At 41.7% G+C, this 20,633-nt stretch overlaps 1 protein-coding gene across 1 annotated transcript; it reads right to left on the reverse strand.

The window, feature by feature from the left end:
• Window positions 1–550: 550 nt before the first annotated feature.
• LOC119412316 (eukaryotic translation initiation factor 4E type 3) lies at window positions 551–12,879 on the reverse strand. Its single transcript, XM_037679306.1, has 7 exons — window positions 12,563–12,879; window positions 10,509–10,581; window positions 5,884–5,978; window positions 5,627–5,687; window positions 5,426–5,492; window positions 5,186–5,341; window positions 551–801 (listed from the first exon to the last, which is right to left on the reverse strand). The coding sequence occupies exons 1-7, from the start codon at window positions 12,745–12,747 to the stop codon at window positions 755–757; spliced, it is 684 nt and encodes a 227-aa protein (XP_037535234.1). The 5' UTR covers window positions 12,748–12,879; the 3' UTR covers window positions 551–754.
• Window positions 12,880–20,633: the final 7,754 nt, after the last annotated feature.

Here is a 20,633-nt window from a genome sequence, read left to right on the forward strand (position 1 = left end):
ACAGTGTGGTGAGAAAACCACTGTAGGGTAAAACGTAGGGACGAGTACAAGAGCATAAAAAACATGCAGCTTCTAAACATTTAGAGTCTACTCCGCAGGGATGTTTGATGCAAGCTGTGCTGAAACAATCCCAGAGCCGTCCGGAGACACGTTCGCTGCAGGGTTGTGTTTGGAGCAGAGCTGTGACGTCATTTGAGCCACGTCTGAACAGGAGACTAAACTCAAACTGGGACTGAAACAGTCATGTGCAAGATTTCTGAGCGCACTCTAGTTTGACGCAGCTGATGAAAAAGGCCATTCTCTCAGTCCAAAGAGATAAAACCCATTTGAATAAAAACACTCATTATTACAGTACAAACATGTTAAAGAGCAGACGAGTGCTTTGGCACTAAACAAGCTGATAGATCCTGATGTGAATGCAGACATTTACAGCTAAAATTGATCAAATGTGTGAATCTCTCCAAAGGAATGAAGGTGGGGTCCACAGGCAGAGACCATGACAGTGCAGTTCAGTAAAGCAGGACGCCTCAGCGAACACAAACCAGTGAAGGTAGGATCTACGCTGAATGTACATTCTCTGAGGAGTTCAGAGCTTTAGGACAGGGTCAAACAAGGCAGCAGTTATTGAAGGCTATAAAAATATATTGATAATTTCTTGTTAAAAGCAAAAATAATATCCTTAACCAGGTGGTGAACGTCGCTTTTGGGTTCAGGCAGGTTCAGAGTTCGTTTTTTTTTTAAAGTGCGTCACAATCTAATGTCTCGAGCGTCCTCCCTCGAAGGCATGATGCTCCATGTGGGCTGAAACAGTCAGAAGAAAAAAAATACTCAGTTGGAAATGTATACAGCTAAAAGTTAAATTAATGAGATTCTGAAATATTTTTATTTGACATCAGATTTAAAAGTCAAGACTTTACAATTAATCAAAAGGCTTGAAATATTCATTCATTTTGGTTGATAACAAAATAAAAGTTTTGGAAAACAAATGTTTTTACCAGCACAACTGGATTAAGGCAAATAGAAGGCACACCTTCTGACTGGTTCTAAAACTTTATCTAAACATTAAAATATATACAGTGGGGAGAACAAGTATTTGATACTGTTGATTTTTCAGGTTTTCCCACTTGCAAAGCTTGTAGATGACTGTAATTTTTATCATAGGTACTCTTCAACTGTGAGTGATGGAATCTAAAACAAAAATCCAGAAAAATACAATGTATGATTTTTAAATAATTAATTTCCATTTTATTGTGTGAAATAAGTATTTGATCATCTATCAACCAGTAAGAATTTTGGCTCTCACAGACATGTTAGTTCTTCTTTAAGAAGCCTCCTGTTCTCCACTCATTACCTGTATTAACTGCACCTGTTTGGACTCGTGACCTGTATAAAAGACACCTGTCCACACACTCAATCAATCAGACTCCAGCATCTCCACAATGCCCAAGACCAGAGAGCTGTGTAAGGACATCAGGGATAAAATTGTAGACCTGCACAAGGCTGGGATGGGCTACAGGACAATAGGCAAGCAGCTTGGTGAGAAGGCAACAACAGTTGGTGCAATTATTAGAAAATGGAAGAAATACAAAATAACGGAAAATCTCCCTCGGTCTGGGGCGCCATGCAAGATCTCACCTCGTGGAGCATCATTGATCTTGAGGAAGGTGAGGAATGAGCCCAGAACTACACGGCAGGACCTGGTCAATGACCTGAATAGAGCTGGGTCCACAGTCTCAAAGAAAACAATCAGTAGCACTCTACGCCGTCAAGGATTAAAATCCTGCAGTGCACGCAAGGTGCCCTTCCTCAAGCCAACGCATGTCAAAGCCCGTCTGAAGTTTGCAAATGACCATCTGAATGATCCAGAGGAGGAATGGGAGAAGGTCATGTGGTCTGATGAGACAAAAAAAGAACTTTTTGGTTTAAACTCCACTCGTCATGTTTGGAGGAAGAAGAATGATGAGTACAACCCCAAGAACACCATCCCAACCGTGAAGCATGGCGGTGGAAACATCATTCTTTGGGGATGCTTTTCTGCAAAGGGGACAGGACGACTGCACCATATTATGGGAAGGATGGATGTGGCCATGTATCATGAGATTTTGGCCAACAACCTCCTTCCCTCAGTAAGAGCACTGAAGATGGGTCGTGGCTGGGTCTTCCAGCATGATAACGACCCAAAACACACAGCCAGGGCAACTAAAGAGTGGCTCCGTAGGAAACATCTTAAGGTCCTGGAGTGGCCTAGCCAGTCTCCAGACCTGAATCCCATAGAAAATCTTTGGAGGGAGCTTAAAGTCCGTGTGGCCCAGCGACAGCCCCGAAACCTGAAGGCACTGGAGGAGATCTGTATGGAGGAGTGGGCCAAAATCCTGCTGCAGTGTGTGCAAACCTGGTCAAGAACTACAGGAAACGTCTGATCTCTGTAATTGCAAACAAAGGTTTCTGTACCAAATATTAAGTTTCATTTTTCTGGTGTATCAAATACTTATTTCACACTAAAATGGAAATTAATTATTTAAAAATCATTCATTGTATTTTTCTGGATTTTTGTTTTAGATTCCATCACTCACAGTTGAAGGGTACCTATGATAAAAATTACAGTCATCTACAAGCTTTGCAAGTGGGAAAACCTGAAAAATCAACAGTCTATCAAATACTTGTTCTCCCCACCGTATTGTTTCCCAAGTCTTAAAACAGAGTAATACGATCTAAAACAAGCTGGACGCAGATGCCCCCATCACTCAGGGATTTGAAGAGTGAACGTTTGTAGTTTTCATGATGAGTGTTTTTCTGGACTGGAACTGAACAGGGAATGCAAGTAAACCTAAATGTTTTTGGTGCAAGACATTCAAGTAGAAAGGAGTTACACTGTGCAGAAGAACAGGTAGATTTTTTTTTTGGCTTGTTTGAGGCGGCGCAGAGTGACGGATCCTGGCGAGTGGAGGGAGCAATTTTATCCATGACCAGGTGCAATGGTAGAGCCAGGGGGTGGCCAATGGTGGCCTTGGACACCATAGATTAATTTTCAGCCACCCTGAGGGCAACCCCAATCATTTGAGGAAACTACAGGTGCTGGTCATAAAATTAGAATATCATGAAAAGGTTGATTTATTTCAGTAATTCCATTCAAAAAGTGAAACTTGTATATTACATTCATTCAGTACACACATACTGATATATTTCCAATGTTTATTTCTTTTAATGTTGATGATTATAACTGACAACTAATGAAAACCCCAAATTCAGTATCTCAGAACATTAGAATATTGTGAAAAGGTTCAATATTGAAGACACCTGGTGCCAAACTCTAATCAGCTAATTAACTCAACACATTCAAAGGCCTTTAAATGGTCTCAGTCTAGTTCTGTAGGCTACAAAATCATGGGGAAGACTGCTGACTGGACAATTGTCCAAAAGACAACCACTGACACCTTGCACAAGGACACCAAGACACAAAATGTCATTGCAAAAGAAGCTGGCTGTTCACAGAGCTCTGTGTCCAAGCACATTAAAAGAGGGGCAAAGAGAAGGAAAAGATGTGGTAGAAAAAAGTGTACGAGCAATAGGGATAACCACACCCTGGAGAGGATTGTGAAACAAAACCCATTCCAAAATGTGGGGGAGATTCACAAAGAGTGGACTGAAGCTGGAGTTGGTGCTTCAAGAACCACCACGCACAGATGTATGCAAGACATGGGTTTCAGCTGTCACATTTCTTGTGTCGAGTCACTCTTGAACAAGAGACAGTGTCAGAAGCGTCGCGCCTGGGACTGATGCCGAGTGGTCCAAAGTTGTTCTCTGATGAAAGTAAATGTTGCATTTCCTTTGGAAATCAAAGTCCCAGAGTCTGGAGGAAAAGAAGAGAGGAACAGAATCCACGTTACTTGAGGTCCAGTGTCAAGTTTCCACAGTCAGTGATGGTTTGGGGTGCCATGTCAACTGCTGGTGTTGGTCCACTGTGTTTTCCAAGGTCCAAGGTCAACGCAGCCGTCTACCATGAAGGTTTTAGAGCACTTCCTGCTTCTTGCTGCTGACCAACTTTATGGAGATGTAGATTTCATTTTCCAACAGGACTTGGCACCTGCACAAACTGTCAAAGCTACCAGTACCAAAGCTACCAGTACCTGGTTTAAGGACCATGGTATCCCTGTTCTTAATTGGCCAGCAAACTCGCCTGACATAACCCAATAGAAAATCTATGGGGTATTGTGAAGAGGAAGATGTGATACACCAGACCCAACAATTCAGAAGAGCTGAAGGCCACTATCAGAGCAGCCTGGGCTCTCATAACACCTGAGCAGTGCCACAGACTGATCAACTCCATGCCACGTCACATTGCTGCAGTAATCCAGGTGAAAGGAGCCCCAACTAAGTATTGAGTGCTGTACATGCTCATACTTTTCATCTTCATACTTTTCATGTTCATTCTGTTCAGTTGGCCAACATTTCTAAAAAATAATTTTTTTATTGGTGTTAAGTAACATTCTAATTTTCTGAGATACTGAATTCGGGGTTTTCATTAGTTGTCAGTTATAATCATCAACTTTAAAAGAAATAAACAGTTTAAATATATTAGTATGTGTGTAATGAATTAATATAATATACAAGTTTCACGTTTTGAATGGAATTACTGAAATAAATCAACTTTTCATGATATTCTAATTTTATAACCAGCACCTGTATAATTTTAAGTAGAGCCCCAACCGATATATGGACAGGGCCAATATTTTAGGCCGATATAGATGTTTCTTTGTTTAATTTAAGTTTATGCAACACACTTGATAACTTTATGATGAATAGTGGAGGATAGAAAATGTGAGCACACGGACTGTTTTTATGACCGGTGCATAACTTGTAAACCTACTGTGGGACTAATTAAAGGTGGATCTGATTAGCTTAGTTTCATGGTTGCTAACAGCTGCATTAAATTAATAAGCCCCACTCTACTTTTGGACAAAGCTCAAAAATCTACACCCATTTTATTAGTCCTTGTGGTCACGCCCTCCTCCCAATATCGGTATCGGCGATAGCCAAAATTTCCATATCAGTTGGGCTCTATTAGTAGTGTCTTAAATCTGTAAGGCAGGTAAAATCTTTAATGCATATAATTATAGTTTTCTCAATTTTCCACCTAACAACTTATCCAAAGGTACACATAACTAGAAAAAAAAAGTATACTTACACTTATAAAAAACAGCTTTAAAGGATATATAGGGGAGCAGGTCATAGACTTTTCCCAAGATATTTGATTCGTTAGCAAGAGATGCATCTTTATTCCATATCTGTACAACATCTTCCCGATCTCGAACACTAACACTGACACCCACGACTTCATCGTCTGGAAAACAGAAGAACAAACCATGTTAACAACAGACCAGGTCTCACCCAGACATGGTTGTGATGGTTCTACGGTTTCCTGTACCTGAGGCACAGTTATCTGCAAACTGCTCCCCGATAGTAGCAAGTAACAACTCTTTCCAAACTGTAGACTGAAACCCCAAAACACAGAATGTGATTACTGAAGCAGCTGCATTGACAGACAGACACAGACACACACACACACACACTCACACACACACACACACACACACACACACACACACAGACAGACAGCATCACCTACACTGTTTTCTTTAGGGATTTTCATCTTCCACACGCCTCCTTTAGCATTACTTTCCTCTTCCCTGTTAGAACAAAATAGATCAACATATAAAAAAAACTTACCAGAGGGATGTAAGATACGTACAATAATTTTATAAAAGCAAGGAATAGTTAATACAAGTCGATCAAATGTACACCTTCAGAGTGTCAACATGTGATCGCCAATCAAATGAAACACTGGTGATGGAAATATTTTACTCCCAGCACAAACGGACTCACCACAGAGGCCTTCGCTCTCCACGCATTAAATGATAGCTGCACCTCAAAGGCAGGGCTGTGACAGGAGGGATGTTGTTATAAACGCTCCAGAACATCTGCAAACATAAAAGAAATCATGCTCTGCCAGCTAATACTCCGTTAATAAAAAATAAAAAAAAATTTCCTTGTTGAAAGGTCTGTGTGCTGGTGCTCTCTGCTGGACAAAAGTTGTAATAATGACCAATAGTTCTGCTTTCCTGTCAGCTGTACGTTAATATAAATCTATAGAGATGAGAAGCATGTCAGCCCACCAAAATGACTGATTATTGTGTCCAAACTCATTCCGATACATCGACCGGTGTGATTTACATTAGCTGAATGCAAAAATAAAATGAATTGTATGGAGAAAAGAAAATCTGCGTTGAGTTTGTTTCATTTAAATAAACCCAGCCGGGTCACAAGTTATTCCTTTAAATTTTATTGTTTTCCCCAAAAGTTATAAATGTGTTAATAAGACACAAATCCTTTGGAAAACTAGTAAAATGATAGAGAATAATTTGACAGTTTCTGAGGAAACAGTGTGACATCAACAATTCACTGAAGTTAAGAGTAGGCCTGTCGCGATAAACAATAAATCAATTAATCGCATGATAAATTAAAATCATCAACCTCATTTTCATTTATCGGCTTTATTGTTTCTTTGAGTCTCTCTCTTTCTACTGAAGACACTGGATGACAAAAAACTCAGCTCCGGTGCTCTTCACCGACCCCACCCTTTTTCTTTAAAATCCATTTTAACCGTCCAAAATCGTGTTTTTGGACGGTTAAAAGCAACTAAGCTAAGAGAGAAGCTAACAGGCCGACATCGAGGGAAAAAACCTCCGTCTTGTCAAAGCTCCAAAATTCACGGTTGAAACCCGTACATTTGTAGAAAAGTTTTTCTCTGCAAAAAGAAGCTGAGAACTTGTTTACTGATTGTTTTATTAAAAGCTTTGTGTGAAAAATGCTATGCTAAAGTGCTAAAATCATACCGAGCGTCCACCATTTTTAGAACGGAAGAGAGACAGCCCGTCACATCAAGAGGCTTCCCTCCCATTTTTCTTAAAGAGAAAAGCTGCTTGCTCCCTCACTATCCATCCTTCGGTTCAAACAGTCTTATACTGCCATCCTGTGGTTGAAAAAAGGTACTACACTCAAAACAAATTAACCAACATCCATCCATCATCTTTTACCCGCTTCTTCCATTTTGGGTCACGGGGGTCGCCGGTGCCCATGTCCAGCAATCACTGTGCGAGGGGGGAGGGACACCCTGGACAGGTCTCCAGTCCATCACAGGGACACATAGAGACAAACGAGACAAACATCCATTCTCTCTCTCACTCACACCTAGGGACAATTCAGAGTCACCAGTCAACCCAACATGCATGTTTTTGGTCTGTGGGAGGAAACCGGAGTACTTGGAGAAAACCCACGCATGCACGGAGAGAACATGCAAACTCTTCTTCTTAAACTTGACAATTACTAATTATTGTCAAATTTGAAACAATATTATCATTTATCGCAATAATTTCTGAGACAATTAATCGCCCAGCAAAATTTGTTAAGAGTAAAGATTTTAAAAGAAACGTCAATACTGAAAATAAATCATTAAAAATAAGACTAGCTGGAGAGAATCAACCAAACTGATGATAGAATAAATTCTAGTTTTAATGTTAAACACAACTGGCATTTTAGGTTTCAAACAAAGTGGATTTTATTTTATTTCTTGTTTGTAATTTTAAAAAAAACGGGCAGAAATTATTGGACACAAATTTCTCAGCAGAGACCAGTGATCAAGGTGATGAGTGTCCACCAAATCAGGCTGCTCTCCTCTTCAGGGGTCGCCGCAGTGAACTAACTCGCACGAAGTTTTGGCAATTGTTTTTATACCGGATGTCCTTCCTGACACAACCACAGATCACCGAGCTCCCACAGCCCTCTGTGTGGAGCAGAGAGCTGCCATCAAGGGCACCCAGGGGAGCAGATGGTGGAGGTTAAGAGCCTTGCTCAAGGGCTCAAAGTGGAGGCAGATGTGGGAGCTTCAGCTTTTCTACCCACATTTTGATGTTACGGTCAGCAGAGGGATTTGAACTTCCAATCAGATTGTTTCCCTAACCTGAGTGCCCCCACTCCCCCCTTGGAGAAAACGATCTACAACCACGTTTAAAGAAGTACACGTTAAGATCCATCCATCCATCCATTTTCTTTACCCGCTTATTCCATTTTGGGTCACGGGGGTCGCCGGTGCCCATGTCCAGCAATCACTGTGCGAGGGGCGGGGTACACCCTGGACGGGTCGCAAGTCCATCACGGCCACACAGAGACAAACGAGACAAACAACCATTCACTCTCTCACTCACACCTAGGGACAATTTAGAGTTACCAATCAGCCTAACATGTTTTTGGTCTGTGGGAGGAAACCGGAGTACCCGGAGAAAACCCACGCATGCACGGAGAGAACATGCAAACTCCACCCAGAAAGGCCCCTGGACCGGGGTTTGAACCAAGGACCTGCTCGCTGAGAGGCAGCAGCTCTACCAGTTGCGCCACCGTGCTGCCACGTCAAGATCCTCAGTCCTATTTTTATGTGTGACAGAAACACATCAGCTGCTTTACGTTCTAAATGTGAACTCCTGCAGTGAAACACTTCATTCAAGCACCACTGAAACAAATCCATCAAGGAAGAACTGCACAAGTTCTTTGTATTCCTGCTCAGGAACAGTAAAGTTGAGCCGAGCTGCCAGCTTATATATTTACCGGTAGTTTTTTTTAATCAAAGGCAGGTTTTCATGGACTGGAAGCTGACACTGCAGCACAGTCACGACACGTGACTGCAGCTTTAACATCCCTTTAATTACCGTGTCAGGCTGTCTGCACCAGCTGGGCTCAGGTTCATCTGTGAAAAAAACTTCTCCACAAACCTTAAACCCTGCGCCAGATGGCACTGCATCAAAATCTAAAGGCTTCAAGTCATTTATTTTCCACTTTAAGGTTGGAAAGTTGTAAAAGAGTTGTCACAAAACCAGGAGTTAACTCACGTCTAAACCGTTTTCACACCTGACAGTTTTCTGGAGGATGTGTGGAGAACCGAGACAGGACTTCATTAGTCTAGCTACAGTACTGAACATCCACCTCACAGTCGGAGGTTCTCCACTGAAGATGAGCACATCAAAGATGGAGGAACTGCTCAGACGTTGGACATGACCGATAACTCAGTCAGTACTACACAGGTTTTACCAGTGAACAGCTCCACAGCAGGTCAGGAGAAAACTTTATGGACTGAAGTTCCCTCAGCTGCCAGATGATGTAGATTCAGACTGAGATATAATTTATTGTCGTTCCACCACATGTGGTACATGAACGAAATTATGTACACAGGGTCCCAGTTACATCCAATAAAATGTAAAAGAAAAACAGTAATAAGATCTAAGATTTGAACTAAGAAAAACATCAACTAAATGTACACTAAGCACTCTTAACATAAGAACATTACGTCGAACAGCAGCATGAACATGAGTCTGTGTGAGCAGATGAGCACGCATGAACACATCAACATGATGATTTTAGATAATAACTAGGCCTGTCACGATTGCTGGGCGATTAATTGTCTCAGAAATTATTGCGATAAACAATAATATTGTTTGAAATAATAATTAGTAATTATTATCAAATTTAAGAAGAAATGGTTTTTATTTTGTGTGTACTACCTTTTTATGACCACTGGATGGCAGTATAAGACTGTTTGAACAGAAGGATGGATAGTGAGGGAGCGAGCAGCGCATCTCTTTAAGAAAAATGGGAGGGAGGCCTCTTGATGCGACATGGGAAGTTTTGCTTTCCTGTTTGTTTGGTTCTCAAAATGGTGATGGTTTGAGCTCTTTAGCATAGCATTTTTCTCACAGAGCTTTTAATTTAAAAAAATCAGTAAACAAGTTCTTAGCTTCTTTTTTGCAGAGAAAAACTACTTTTTACACAAAGACATGGGTTTCATCTGTGAATTTTGGAGCTTCAACAAGACAGACATGATTTTGGATCATTAAAATGGATTTTAAAGAGAACAGAGAAATGGACGGGTCAGTGAAGAGCACCAGTTGAGCCTTTTTGTCATCCAGTATCTTCAGTAGAAAGAGAGACACATGACGAAACGATAAAGCTGATAAATGAAAACGAGGGAAATAATTTTATCATGCGATAGATTTATTGTTTATAAGGTCTAATAATAACACCCATCCACGTAAACATTCTGAAAATATGGCTTTTTGTTCTTTCAGCTAAAAGTTTTAATGAAAAATTTAATCCTCATAAAATGATCCACTCAGTCAGGTTTTTATTAATCAGGGTGGATTACTGCAGTGTGCTGATCTTTAATATGTTCTGACGGGTTTTGGACCTGTTGCCATCACCATAATGTGCCGTCAGCCACAGAACAACAGTCTCATGTTGCTTTATGTTCATGAGGAAGCAGCGCTGGCGTGACGCTCAGTGACGTGTAAAAACCAGCTGACAGCTGCAGGGAAGTCTTCGGTCTTTGCTCCCGGCTGAAGACTTCAAGCCACATCCTGCTCTCGACCCCATGGCTCCTAAAATGTCTGTTTATGGTGACTCACCTGGACAGTTTGAACCGTGTAGATCTTCTTGAGGTTGGATTCACATTCTGCAGCCGTTGTGCCCGGTAACGACCTAGAAGAGCAAGTGGAAAGTGTTCAACCTCATCCTGGAGTCAGAAATCACAAGAGCGCTGTCACACACAACCTGCAGGAGCTGCTTTGAAACGAGGCTCACACAGATGGTACAGATGGTACACTTTATGGCAAACGATGGGCCTTTCCAGACTTTTATGAATCATATACACAACAGGGTAATTAAACAGAAAGTATGCTAGTAGTATAATTAACTTAATGACACGTGGACTTCAACCACATCATTTTGTCCTCCTCACGAGTTTGTTTTATATTTCTACAGAATCATAAGTCCACTTCAAAATGATTATTTTCCCCACAGATTATTTTTATTTGTCAAGTCACAATTATTATTTAAAAAATGTTTATTTCAATCTTAAACCAACAGAAATCCAATACGTAAACATTTTTAATTATAACACTAAAAAAGTCATTGTGTCATGCAGGATGCATCATTTGAGCATCACTTATTCAGCACTGCTGGCTCAGCTGCCACCAAGGTCCCAACCACTGAATAAGAAAAGTCTTAGTTAATAAATTGGAATAAAGGGAGGCTGAAATAGAAGACGTCAGATTATTAAGTGTCTGCTGCACTTAAGAAATATTTGTGGCATTATTTTGAACTTTTGCTCCAATAAAAGCCGCTTGGCTCTTCTAAAGGTGCAAAACAAACTTTTCAACATCCTAACTGACTTTTAATTGATTTTACAACATTTGATTTGTCAGCACATACTTGTATTCACGATTAAAAGCTTGAAATAATAATAATATATGTAATAAGAGTCTCAGTCTTTGGGGTGATTAAAATATATGGATAGTTATTTAACACAAGTGAACAGATTAATATTATTCTAACAGAAAAAAGTTTCTACACATTTATCAAATAACACATGTGTTATTTGATAAATGTGTTGAAACTTTTTAGCATTGCTAACGTTTCATAGAAATCTTTAAAAAAAAAAAAGGTAGAAATTATGCCACCTTTTGTGACAATGACAACTTTCACATCAATGGAAATTCAGGAAATTAAAGATATTTGTTGCAAGCTGTATAGTAAAACATAAACAGGTTAATCCTGAAGTGTATCAAATGTTGCAGTTTGGAAAAAAGTATTTCAGTAGTTTTCCAGATGCCTGAGCGACTCTGAAATGCAGGTCCACGCTCCAAGTAAACAAACAAATCCATTGAAAACACGTGGAAGCATCAGTCACATGACTGACCTACATAGAATTTGAAAACACTGTAAGTTTCCATTTTGTTTGTTTCAATACCCAGAAACATGATTTGACTTTTAAAGCTTTTCTTAAATTTAAAGCCTTTAAATATTTGTCCACACACCTAATAATAAATCAACACTTGGCAAATACAAAAAGGATGTAGAACACTCTCATGTTAGCCGAATTTTAAAAACTTCTGCTCTGATGCAAAACATGCAGACAAATAAAGAACAATCTATTGATAACAACAAATAATCCCCTGAGTTTATAAAACAACAGAAAAATCAACAGAAAATGCTCCTATGTCATTACACAGCAGCTCAACAAAGGACAGTGTGTTCAAGGTTTACATCAGACAGCCATCAGGAGAATATAAGCTATGTGATTTTATATATTTTTATAAATTTATATACGTATTTTCACTCCAAACTCTCACAGTCCTGCGAAACCAAACTTCCTCCAGCTGGAAGGTTAAATAACAGTGAGAGGTTCACTTGTCCCTTTGAGTGTAGGACATTTCCAAACTGGCCTTCTACTGAGCGTCTACGCAGATATAAAGCTGCCTAAGCTGTTGAGATTTGTAGAAACAGAAAAGGTCGAAGTAGCCCAAAAACAGAAACATTTTCCTCGCTGGGTTTTACTCCTGAAGGCCTTCGGAAAGCTGTGGCCTTGACTAGTATTTTTTCTGCGTGCCCCCCGCTCCTAGCTTGCTCCGTCACGGGGCTCCGAACTCAGAGACAACACGGAAGAAAGCCAAAATGCTACCTGTCCAGCCAAAACGTCCAAGGTGAGTGCAAAGGCAGCGTCGTTGTGTCGTCTTCTCGCTGTTTCTTTGTGATGTTATCCAACTCTCTCTCGTCGATGTCAATGTTGCTCTCAGAGGGGACCGTCTGGCCGCTCAGGCCGCCTCTGTCCATCTGGACGTCTGCCTGACCCGCGGGGACCGCCATTTTCAGCAGGAGACACGCTAAAGTCTCCTCGGTATTTCTTCTGAGTGAATTCTCTGAATAAAAACACCCGGTTCGGGCTTTATCCTCGAAAACCGAAACACTCTACCGCTTTCCGCCCACCTACTGTGACGTCACTGCGTCGTTGGGCAGAAACGTAACCGATGATCCGCCCCACAGAGAGAAGGAAAATGATAGCTCACTCTGATCAGTTTTCGCCGCACACTTCGTCAAAAAACAAACCAGATGAATCTCACCAAAGTTATAATACAAATATTTGTAAAGGTAAAACTACAAACAAGCGCCCAACGGTTGGGAAATGCAAATGAAGCTTACTTTTCTTAACCAAGTTTGCTATTCAACTAAACTGCTCAGAGGCCACAGTTACTGAAAGCCAAGAGCTCAGGGGCCAGACATCCAGCAGTTGTTCTCATTAAGTACATTTATTTTATGGTTTAAAATCTAGTTTTATTTAAAAATGAACTCATTGGTGGGCCAAACTGAGTTAATCCGTGGGCCTGATTTGGCCCCCGGGCCACCAGTTGAATAGCCCTGCTCTAGACTCTAAAATCTGCAGGCCCAGATGACCTTCCACCTTATTTCTTAAGGCTAGCCATACACATCATTTCAGAGCCAGTGTCCCACATCTTTAACCTGTCCAAAGCCAAAACTCTGTTCCAGACACATGGAAAACAGCCTTTGTTCTTCCTTTGCTGAAGGGAGGAGACCCCACCTCACTGAACAACTATCGACCAATCTCTAAACTCTGCATTTTAGCCAAGGTTCTAGAAAAACTGATAAACTCTCAAATCAAAAAATATTTGGACTCATTTAACATCTTACCTCTCCATCAATCTGGTTTCAGGAAACACAGCACAATGACTGCTTCAATTAAGGTTTTTAATGACGTTGTTGAAGCACTGGATGCTAAGGATTATTGTGCTGCACTTTTCTTAGACCTGTCTAAAGCTTTTGACACTGTGGATCATAACATCTTGTGTCCTAGGCTCTCAGAAATTGGTTTCTCAGATCACACCATTGTTTGGTTCTCTAACTATCTCCCAGACTGGAGGCAATGTGTTCAACATAATGGTACTTCTTCCAGTTATTTAACAGTCAACAATGGTGTACCACAAGGCTCAGTCTTAGGACCCACCCTCTTTACAATCTACATACGTAACGTTGGTAATAACATCCCTAATGCATCCATACATTTCTATGCTGTTGACACAGTTGTTTATTGTCGAGCTAAAACAGTTGATAAGGCTTTCTAGCTTTTGAAATCTGCATTCAACTACATCCAGACAGATTTGTTCCGCCTCAAACTTGTCCTAAATGCCGACAAACCAAAGGGATGCTTTTTTCAAATAGGAAGTTGGTCCCAGCAGTTCTTCCTCAGATTTTATCCTCAAATGATGTCCCGATTGAGTTTGTTGATTCCTATAAATATTTGGGTATCTTGGTGGACTCGCATTTCTCTTTTATGCTCCATGTGGAAAACCTAGTAAAGAAACTGAAAGTTAAACTGGGTTTCATTTTCAGAAATAGATCCTGTCTAACTGAATGCTAGGAAATGTATCTGTGACTTTCCTTCCCTCCATTGATTACAGTGACATTATTTACATGAACGCTCCTACAAGAACCCTGCAGATGTTGGATGCTGCCTATCATGGTGCACTAAGATTCATAACTGGCTGTGATTATCGTACCCACCACTGCACCCTGTATTCACTGGTTAACTGGACATCATTAACTTCACGCAGACTCTCCCACTGGTACATTTTCATCTTTAAATCACTTCTTGGTCTGCTGCCTTCATACATCTCCTCCTACATGTCTCTGCGTGAGTGCAGCTACGGCGTGCGCTCTCAGGACATTATTACCTGCAGTGTTCCCTCAGTGAGGACTGAACTAGGCAAAAGGGTCTTCTCCTACTCTGCTCCACATCAACACGAAACAGATCAGCAGCAACATGAAACAGATCAGCAGCAACATGAAGTGATTTTTCACAGATTATTCTGGTTAGATATTCATGAGTCTAACAGCCATGCAAAAATTATTAGGTTTTAATGGGAACCAACAAAGATGAGACTTATTTGTAAAGCACACATTATATTAAATATATACTGTATATAACATAATATTAAACATTCACTCTAAAACATGAAGAAGCACTGCTGTACTGAGTTAAACCAAGTTCACTCCTTATCCTCTACTGGTCACTGGTTTCACCTTATTTAAGCCACTGTGTGGAGAACTGGTGGAACCATTATAGAACCACGTTCACTTTTTATTCTCCTGAAAACATCAGTTTGTATCGACAGAGTCCATGCTCAATAATCCAGGTATTGTCACGAATCACGTTCCATAGACTATATTTGCTGTCACCCTGATCACTCTTTAAAGTTTGCTATAGATCTTTTCTGTGTTTCATTTATTCTGTCCGCTCTGGTAATGTTTGTTTGTGTATGTGAGTTTTAGTTTGTCTTCTTTGCATGCTGGTTGAGGGTGATGTCACGGTTGTTTAGTTTTGTCTTCACTGCAGCCAGCAGCAGCTCATTGAACTCAACTGGCTGCACCTGTCTCTCTCACCCTTTAAAAGCTGCACTCTTTCTCCTCTTCGGTGCCCGGTTGTTGAAAACAGTTCACTGCAAGTAAATACCTCGTGTTTATGATCCTGCCTTGTTCCCCCATAGCCTTTGTGTCCCCTTGTCATAGTTTACCTGTGTCCTTGTTCCTGTCCTGCTCCTGGTTCTTGTTCTCCCCTCTTGGCTTGACCTCCCAGCTCATGGACCCACGACTCACCTGGACATCGTCTCTCGCTCGACCCTTTGGATTATTACGTCTTCTGCTTTCGGTTCTGACCTTCGCCTGCACGACAACGCCTCCTCGTCTTCTTCTCCAGTACCTCCTGTCTTCTGCTCTCCAGTTTTGGAACCTGGCTTGTGTGACCATGTCTCTTCGCTCAACAGACTCACCACCCACCTGTTGCTGCGGCCGGTTGCAGCCCCTCATTGGACTCAGCCTCTCCTGCAGCAATCCGGATCAGTTTGGACCTCGTCAGTCTCCAGAACCTTCAAGCTCATCTGAGACGGTTAGTGGTCCTCCTCATTCTGACTTTTGCTCTCCATTATCTCCTGCACGACCACTAACCGATCTCTGTCTCATAGACTCGTTCCTGATCCAGAACCGGTCCAATCTGCTATACTTCACCTTGAAAATAAATATAATTTTGACTTTTTGTGTGGTTATTTTGGTCCAACCATTAAATGGTTTGTTACAGGTATACAATCCAACATTTTTCAGTCAGGTCATCTGGACAGTTTTTTTTTTTTTTTTTAATATATATTTATTTTTTTATGCTGAAACGTTTTGCCTTTGATCCGGAAGGCTTCGTCAGTCAAGGAAATGCACAACAAAACTCCTCCGGATCGAAGGCGAAATGTTTCAGCATTAAAAAAATAAAAGAAACTGTCCAGATGACCTGACTGAAAAATGTTGGACTGTATACCTGGATTATTGAGCATGGACTTTGTTGTTTTCAACCAGTTTGACAAGACTGTCAACAAGGAAGAGGGCTGGCAATGGAGGAGGGGGTGTACCAAAGAGACCATCTTATCACAAGCAAAACTGGTTTGTTCCACTTTGGAGTTAGCTGTTGGGGGAAGAATCAGTTTTGTTGTGTGTTTCCTTGACTGATAAACCCTTCTGCATCGAAGGCGAAATGTTTCAGCATAAAAAAAACTGTCCAGATGACCTGACTGAAAAATGTTGGATCAGTTTGTATTGTTCACCAACGTTGTTTTTACAGCTTAACACACTGAAAGTTACAGAGCTGGTGAAGTTCAAACACTACAGATTGTGTTCAGCAGGATCATCCATGCATCCAGCCATTCATCATCCATCATCCAGCCATTATCTTTTACCTGTGTCTTCCTTTCCTGGTCACAGGGGTCACTGGTGCCCATTTCCAGCAGTCACTGTGTGAGAGGTGGGAGACACTCTGGACAGGTCTCGAGTCCATTACATACAAACAACCATTCAGTCTCTCACTCACTTACCAGTCAGTCTAACATGCATGTTTTTGGTCTCCGGAGCACCTGGAGAAAACCCACACATGCACCATACCATACCAATTTATTTATAAAGCACTTTAAACAGTGACAAAGCACACCAAAGTGCTGTACAGGGACAGACAGAACAAGCACATAGCAACAGATTACATAACAGGACACCAAAAAGTAGAAACCGACAAAAACAATAATGGATAACAACAACAACCGCAACATGACTAACACAGTGTGATGCACACAGACTCAGCACAGATCACACAGTGCTGAAAGCCAAGGAATAGAAGTGTGTTTTTAAGCGAGATTTAAAAACTGTGAGGGAGGGGGCCTGTCTAACGAGCAGAGGTAACTCATTCCAAAGTCTTGGGCCTGCTACAGAGAAGGCCCTGTCACCTCTGCGCTTGAGACGGGTTCCTGGGACTGTTAGGAGCAACTGGTCTGCTGATCTGAGAGAATGTGGTGGGACATACGGCTGGAGCAGATCAGTAAGATAGGAGGGGGCAGAGCTGTTTAGTGATTTATAGACATACAAGAATATTTTGAATTTGATTTCGAAGGTGAACCGGAAGCCAGTGTAGGGAGGCCAAAACAGGTGTAATGCGCTCTCTTTTGCTTGTGCTGGTCAAAAACTGGGCTGCTGCATTTTGGACCAGTTGGAGTCTAGCTATGGAGGTCTGACTGATACCAAAAAGGAGTGAGTTGCAATAGTCGAGCCTGGATGTAATGAATGCATGAATTACTGTCTTCAGGTTATTTTTGGACAATATGGGCTTCAGCTTAGACAGTTGCCTCAGCTGGAAAAAGCAGGATTTAACAATCATATTTACATGATTGTTGCGTTTCAGAGAAGGGTCAAGTATCACTCCTAGATTAGTGACTCTTTGTTTGACTAACGGTGACAGAACGGATAGGTCGATGCAGTGGTTGGTGATTGTGTCATTGGGAGGAAACAGCATAACTTCAGATTTCTTCTCGTTGAAACTCAAGAAATTTAAAGCCATCCAATCTCTGATGTCAGCCAGGCAGCCCAGTAACGGTTGAATAGAGCGAGTACTGTTGAGTCTGAGGGGGAAGTAGATTTGGCAGTCGTCGGCGTAGAAATGAAAAGGTATGTTATGTTTCCTGAAAATAGCACCTAGTGGCAGCAGGTATAAAGAAAATAAAAGAGGACCAAGGATGGACCCTTGCGGTACCCCCCATTTAAGCGCTTCTGAGGCTGAATTAAAATCTTTGATGGAGACACAAAAGGACCTGTCAGCGAGGTAAGATCTAAACCATTCGAGGGCTGACCCAGTGATGCCCACCCACTGCTCTAACCTCGCAATGAGGATCTCGTGGTCAATTGTATCAAAGGCAGATGTGAGGTCCAGAAAGAGAAGGAGCACAGAATCACCACCGTCTGTGAATAGGAGAATGTCGTTAAAAACCTTGAGTAGAGCAGTTTCAGTGCTGTGGAGAAGTTTAAAGCCAGACTGGAATAGCTCTAAGATGGCATTATCCTCTAGAAAGCATTTCAGCTGGGACTCCACTATTTTTTCCAGCAGTTTAGCGACAAATGGGATTCTGGAGACAGGCCGAAAGTTGGACATGACTGAGGGGTCAAGGCTAGGTTTTTTCAGGAGAGGTTGGACAGCAGCATGTTTAAAAGTTATTGGCACCACACCTGAGGCTAAGCTGCTGTTCACAATGCCAAGAACAGGAGGGCCCAGAACAGGAAGAAGCTCCTTAAGGAGTCGAGGGGGGACAACGTCAAAAGGGGAGCCAGATGGTTTCATGCCGCACATGACCTGCTCCAGGGAAGACAGAGAGATGGGCTCGAAGTGGTCCAGAACAGCAACACAATGAGATGGGATGGACGGATCATGAGCAGGTGGAGAAATGAGTGCCCGGGTGTTTGCAACTTTTTCAGAAAAGAAATGGAGGAAGTTTTCACACAGCTCAGTTGAGGCTTCTAGAGGTGAAGGTTCACTGAGGTGTAGAACTGAGTTCAGGGTGGAAAAAAGGGCTCGGGGGTTGTGGGAGTTTGAGGCAATTATTGCAGAAAAGAACTTCGATTTGGCGGCTTTAACTGCCTTCTGATAATGACGCCAACTCTCCTTTAGGATTTGAAAAGAAACCTGCAGCCTGTCTTTCCTCCACCTGCGTTTAGCTCTCCTACACTGCTGTCTAACGGCTTGAGCCGTTAGATTATTAAGCCATGGTTCTGATAAAAGTTTTGTTTTCCTGGTTTTAACGGGAGCAACACGGTCCAGAATATTTAAGCAAACAGAGTTAAGCTGAGAGGTTAGCTCCTCGGTGGAGAGAGACACTGAGAGCTGATCGATCCTCTCAGAGCTAAAAGCTTCAGTAAAATGTGCAGCAGTGAAACGGTTAATGGCGCGTGAGGTACATGCAGAATCACATGACTTAGCAGTAGGACAAGGCGGGATGATATCAAACAAGACAGGCATGTGGTCTGAGAGAACGTTGTCACCGATTACCAAATTACAAACAGAGACATCACGTGTTAAAATGAGATCCAGAGTGTGACCGTGTTGTTGGGTGGGAGCATTTACATGTTGAGTTAAATTAAATGAGTCCAAATGAGTGCACGGAGAGAACATGCACCAAAGGTCTCCAGCTGGAATTTAATCCATCAACCTTCTGGTTGAGAGGCAACAGCTTTACCCACTGTTCCACCATGACGCCATTTAGCTGGAAATATTTGTAATAGCTTTGTCAAAAAGAAAGTTAAAATTTAAAGTTTTTTTTTTCTTGTTAATTAATAATTTGTGCATTGAGATTGAAGTTGTGTAACAATTTACAAACCGGATTCCAAAAAAGTTGGGACACTAATCAAATTGTGAATAAAAACTGAATGCAATGTGGAGGTGCCAACATCTAATATTTTATTCAGAATAGAACACAAATCACAGATCAAAAGTTTAAACTGAGAGAATGTATCATTTTAAGGGAAAAATCTGTTGTTTCCAAATTTCATGGTGTCAACAAATCCCAAAAAAGTTGGGACAAGTCCATTTTTACCACTGTGTGGCATCCCCCCTTCTTCTTACAACACTCAACAGACGTCTGGGGACAGAGGAGACCAGTTTCTCAAGTTTAGAAATAGGAATGCTCTCCCATTCATGTCTAATACAGGCCTCTAACTGTTCAATCGTCTTGGGCCTTCTTTGTCGCACCTTCCTCTTTATGATGCGCCAAATGTTCTTTATAGGTGAAAGATCTGGACTGCAGGCTGGCCATTTCAGTACCTGGATCCTTCTCCTACGTAGCCATGATGTTGTGATTGCTGCAGAATGTGGTTAATTATCGTGTTGAAAAATGCAGGGTCTTCCCTGAAAGAGACGACGCTCATGCAACCCCATACCATCAGTGATGCAGGCTTCTGAACGGAGCGTTGATAACAACTTGGGCTATCCTTGTCCTCTCTGGTCCGGATGACATGGCGTCCCAGTGTTCCATAAAGAACTTCAAATCGTGACTCATCTGACCACAGAACAGTCTTCCATTTTGCCACACTCCATTTTAAATGACCCCTGGCCCAGTGCAAACGTCTGAGCTTGTGGAGCTTGCTTAGAAATGGCTTCCTCTTTGCACTGTAGAGTTTCAGCTGGCAACGGCGGATGGCACGGTGGATTGTGTTCACTGACAATGCTTTCTGGAAGTATTCCTGAGCCCATTCTGTTATTTCCTTGACAGTGGCATTCCTGTTTGAGGTGCAGTGACGTTTAAGGGCCCGGAGATCACGAGCATCCAGTAGAGTTTTACGGCCTTGACCCTTACGCACAGCGATTGTTCCAGATTCTCTGAATCTTTTGA

This window comes from Nematolebias whitei, chromosome 7 (genome assembly GCF_014905685.2).
Source record: "Nematolebias whitei isolate Nwh7 chromosome 7, NemWhi1, whole genome shotgun sequence".
NCBI classification, from domain to species: Eukaryota; Metazoa; Chordata; class Actinopteri; order Cyprinodontiformes; family Rivulidae; genus Nematolebias; species Nematolebias whitei.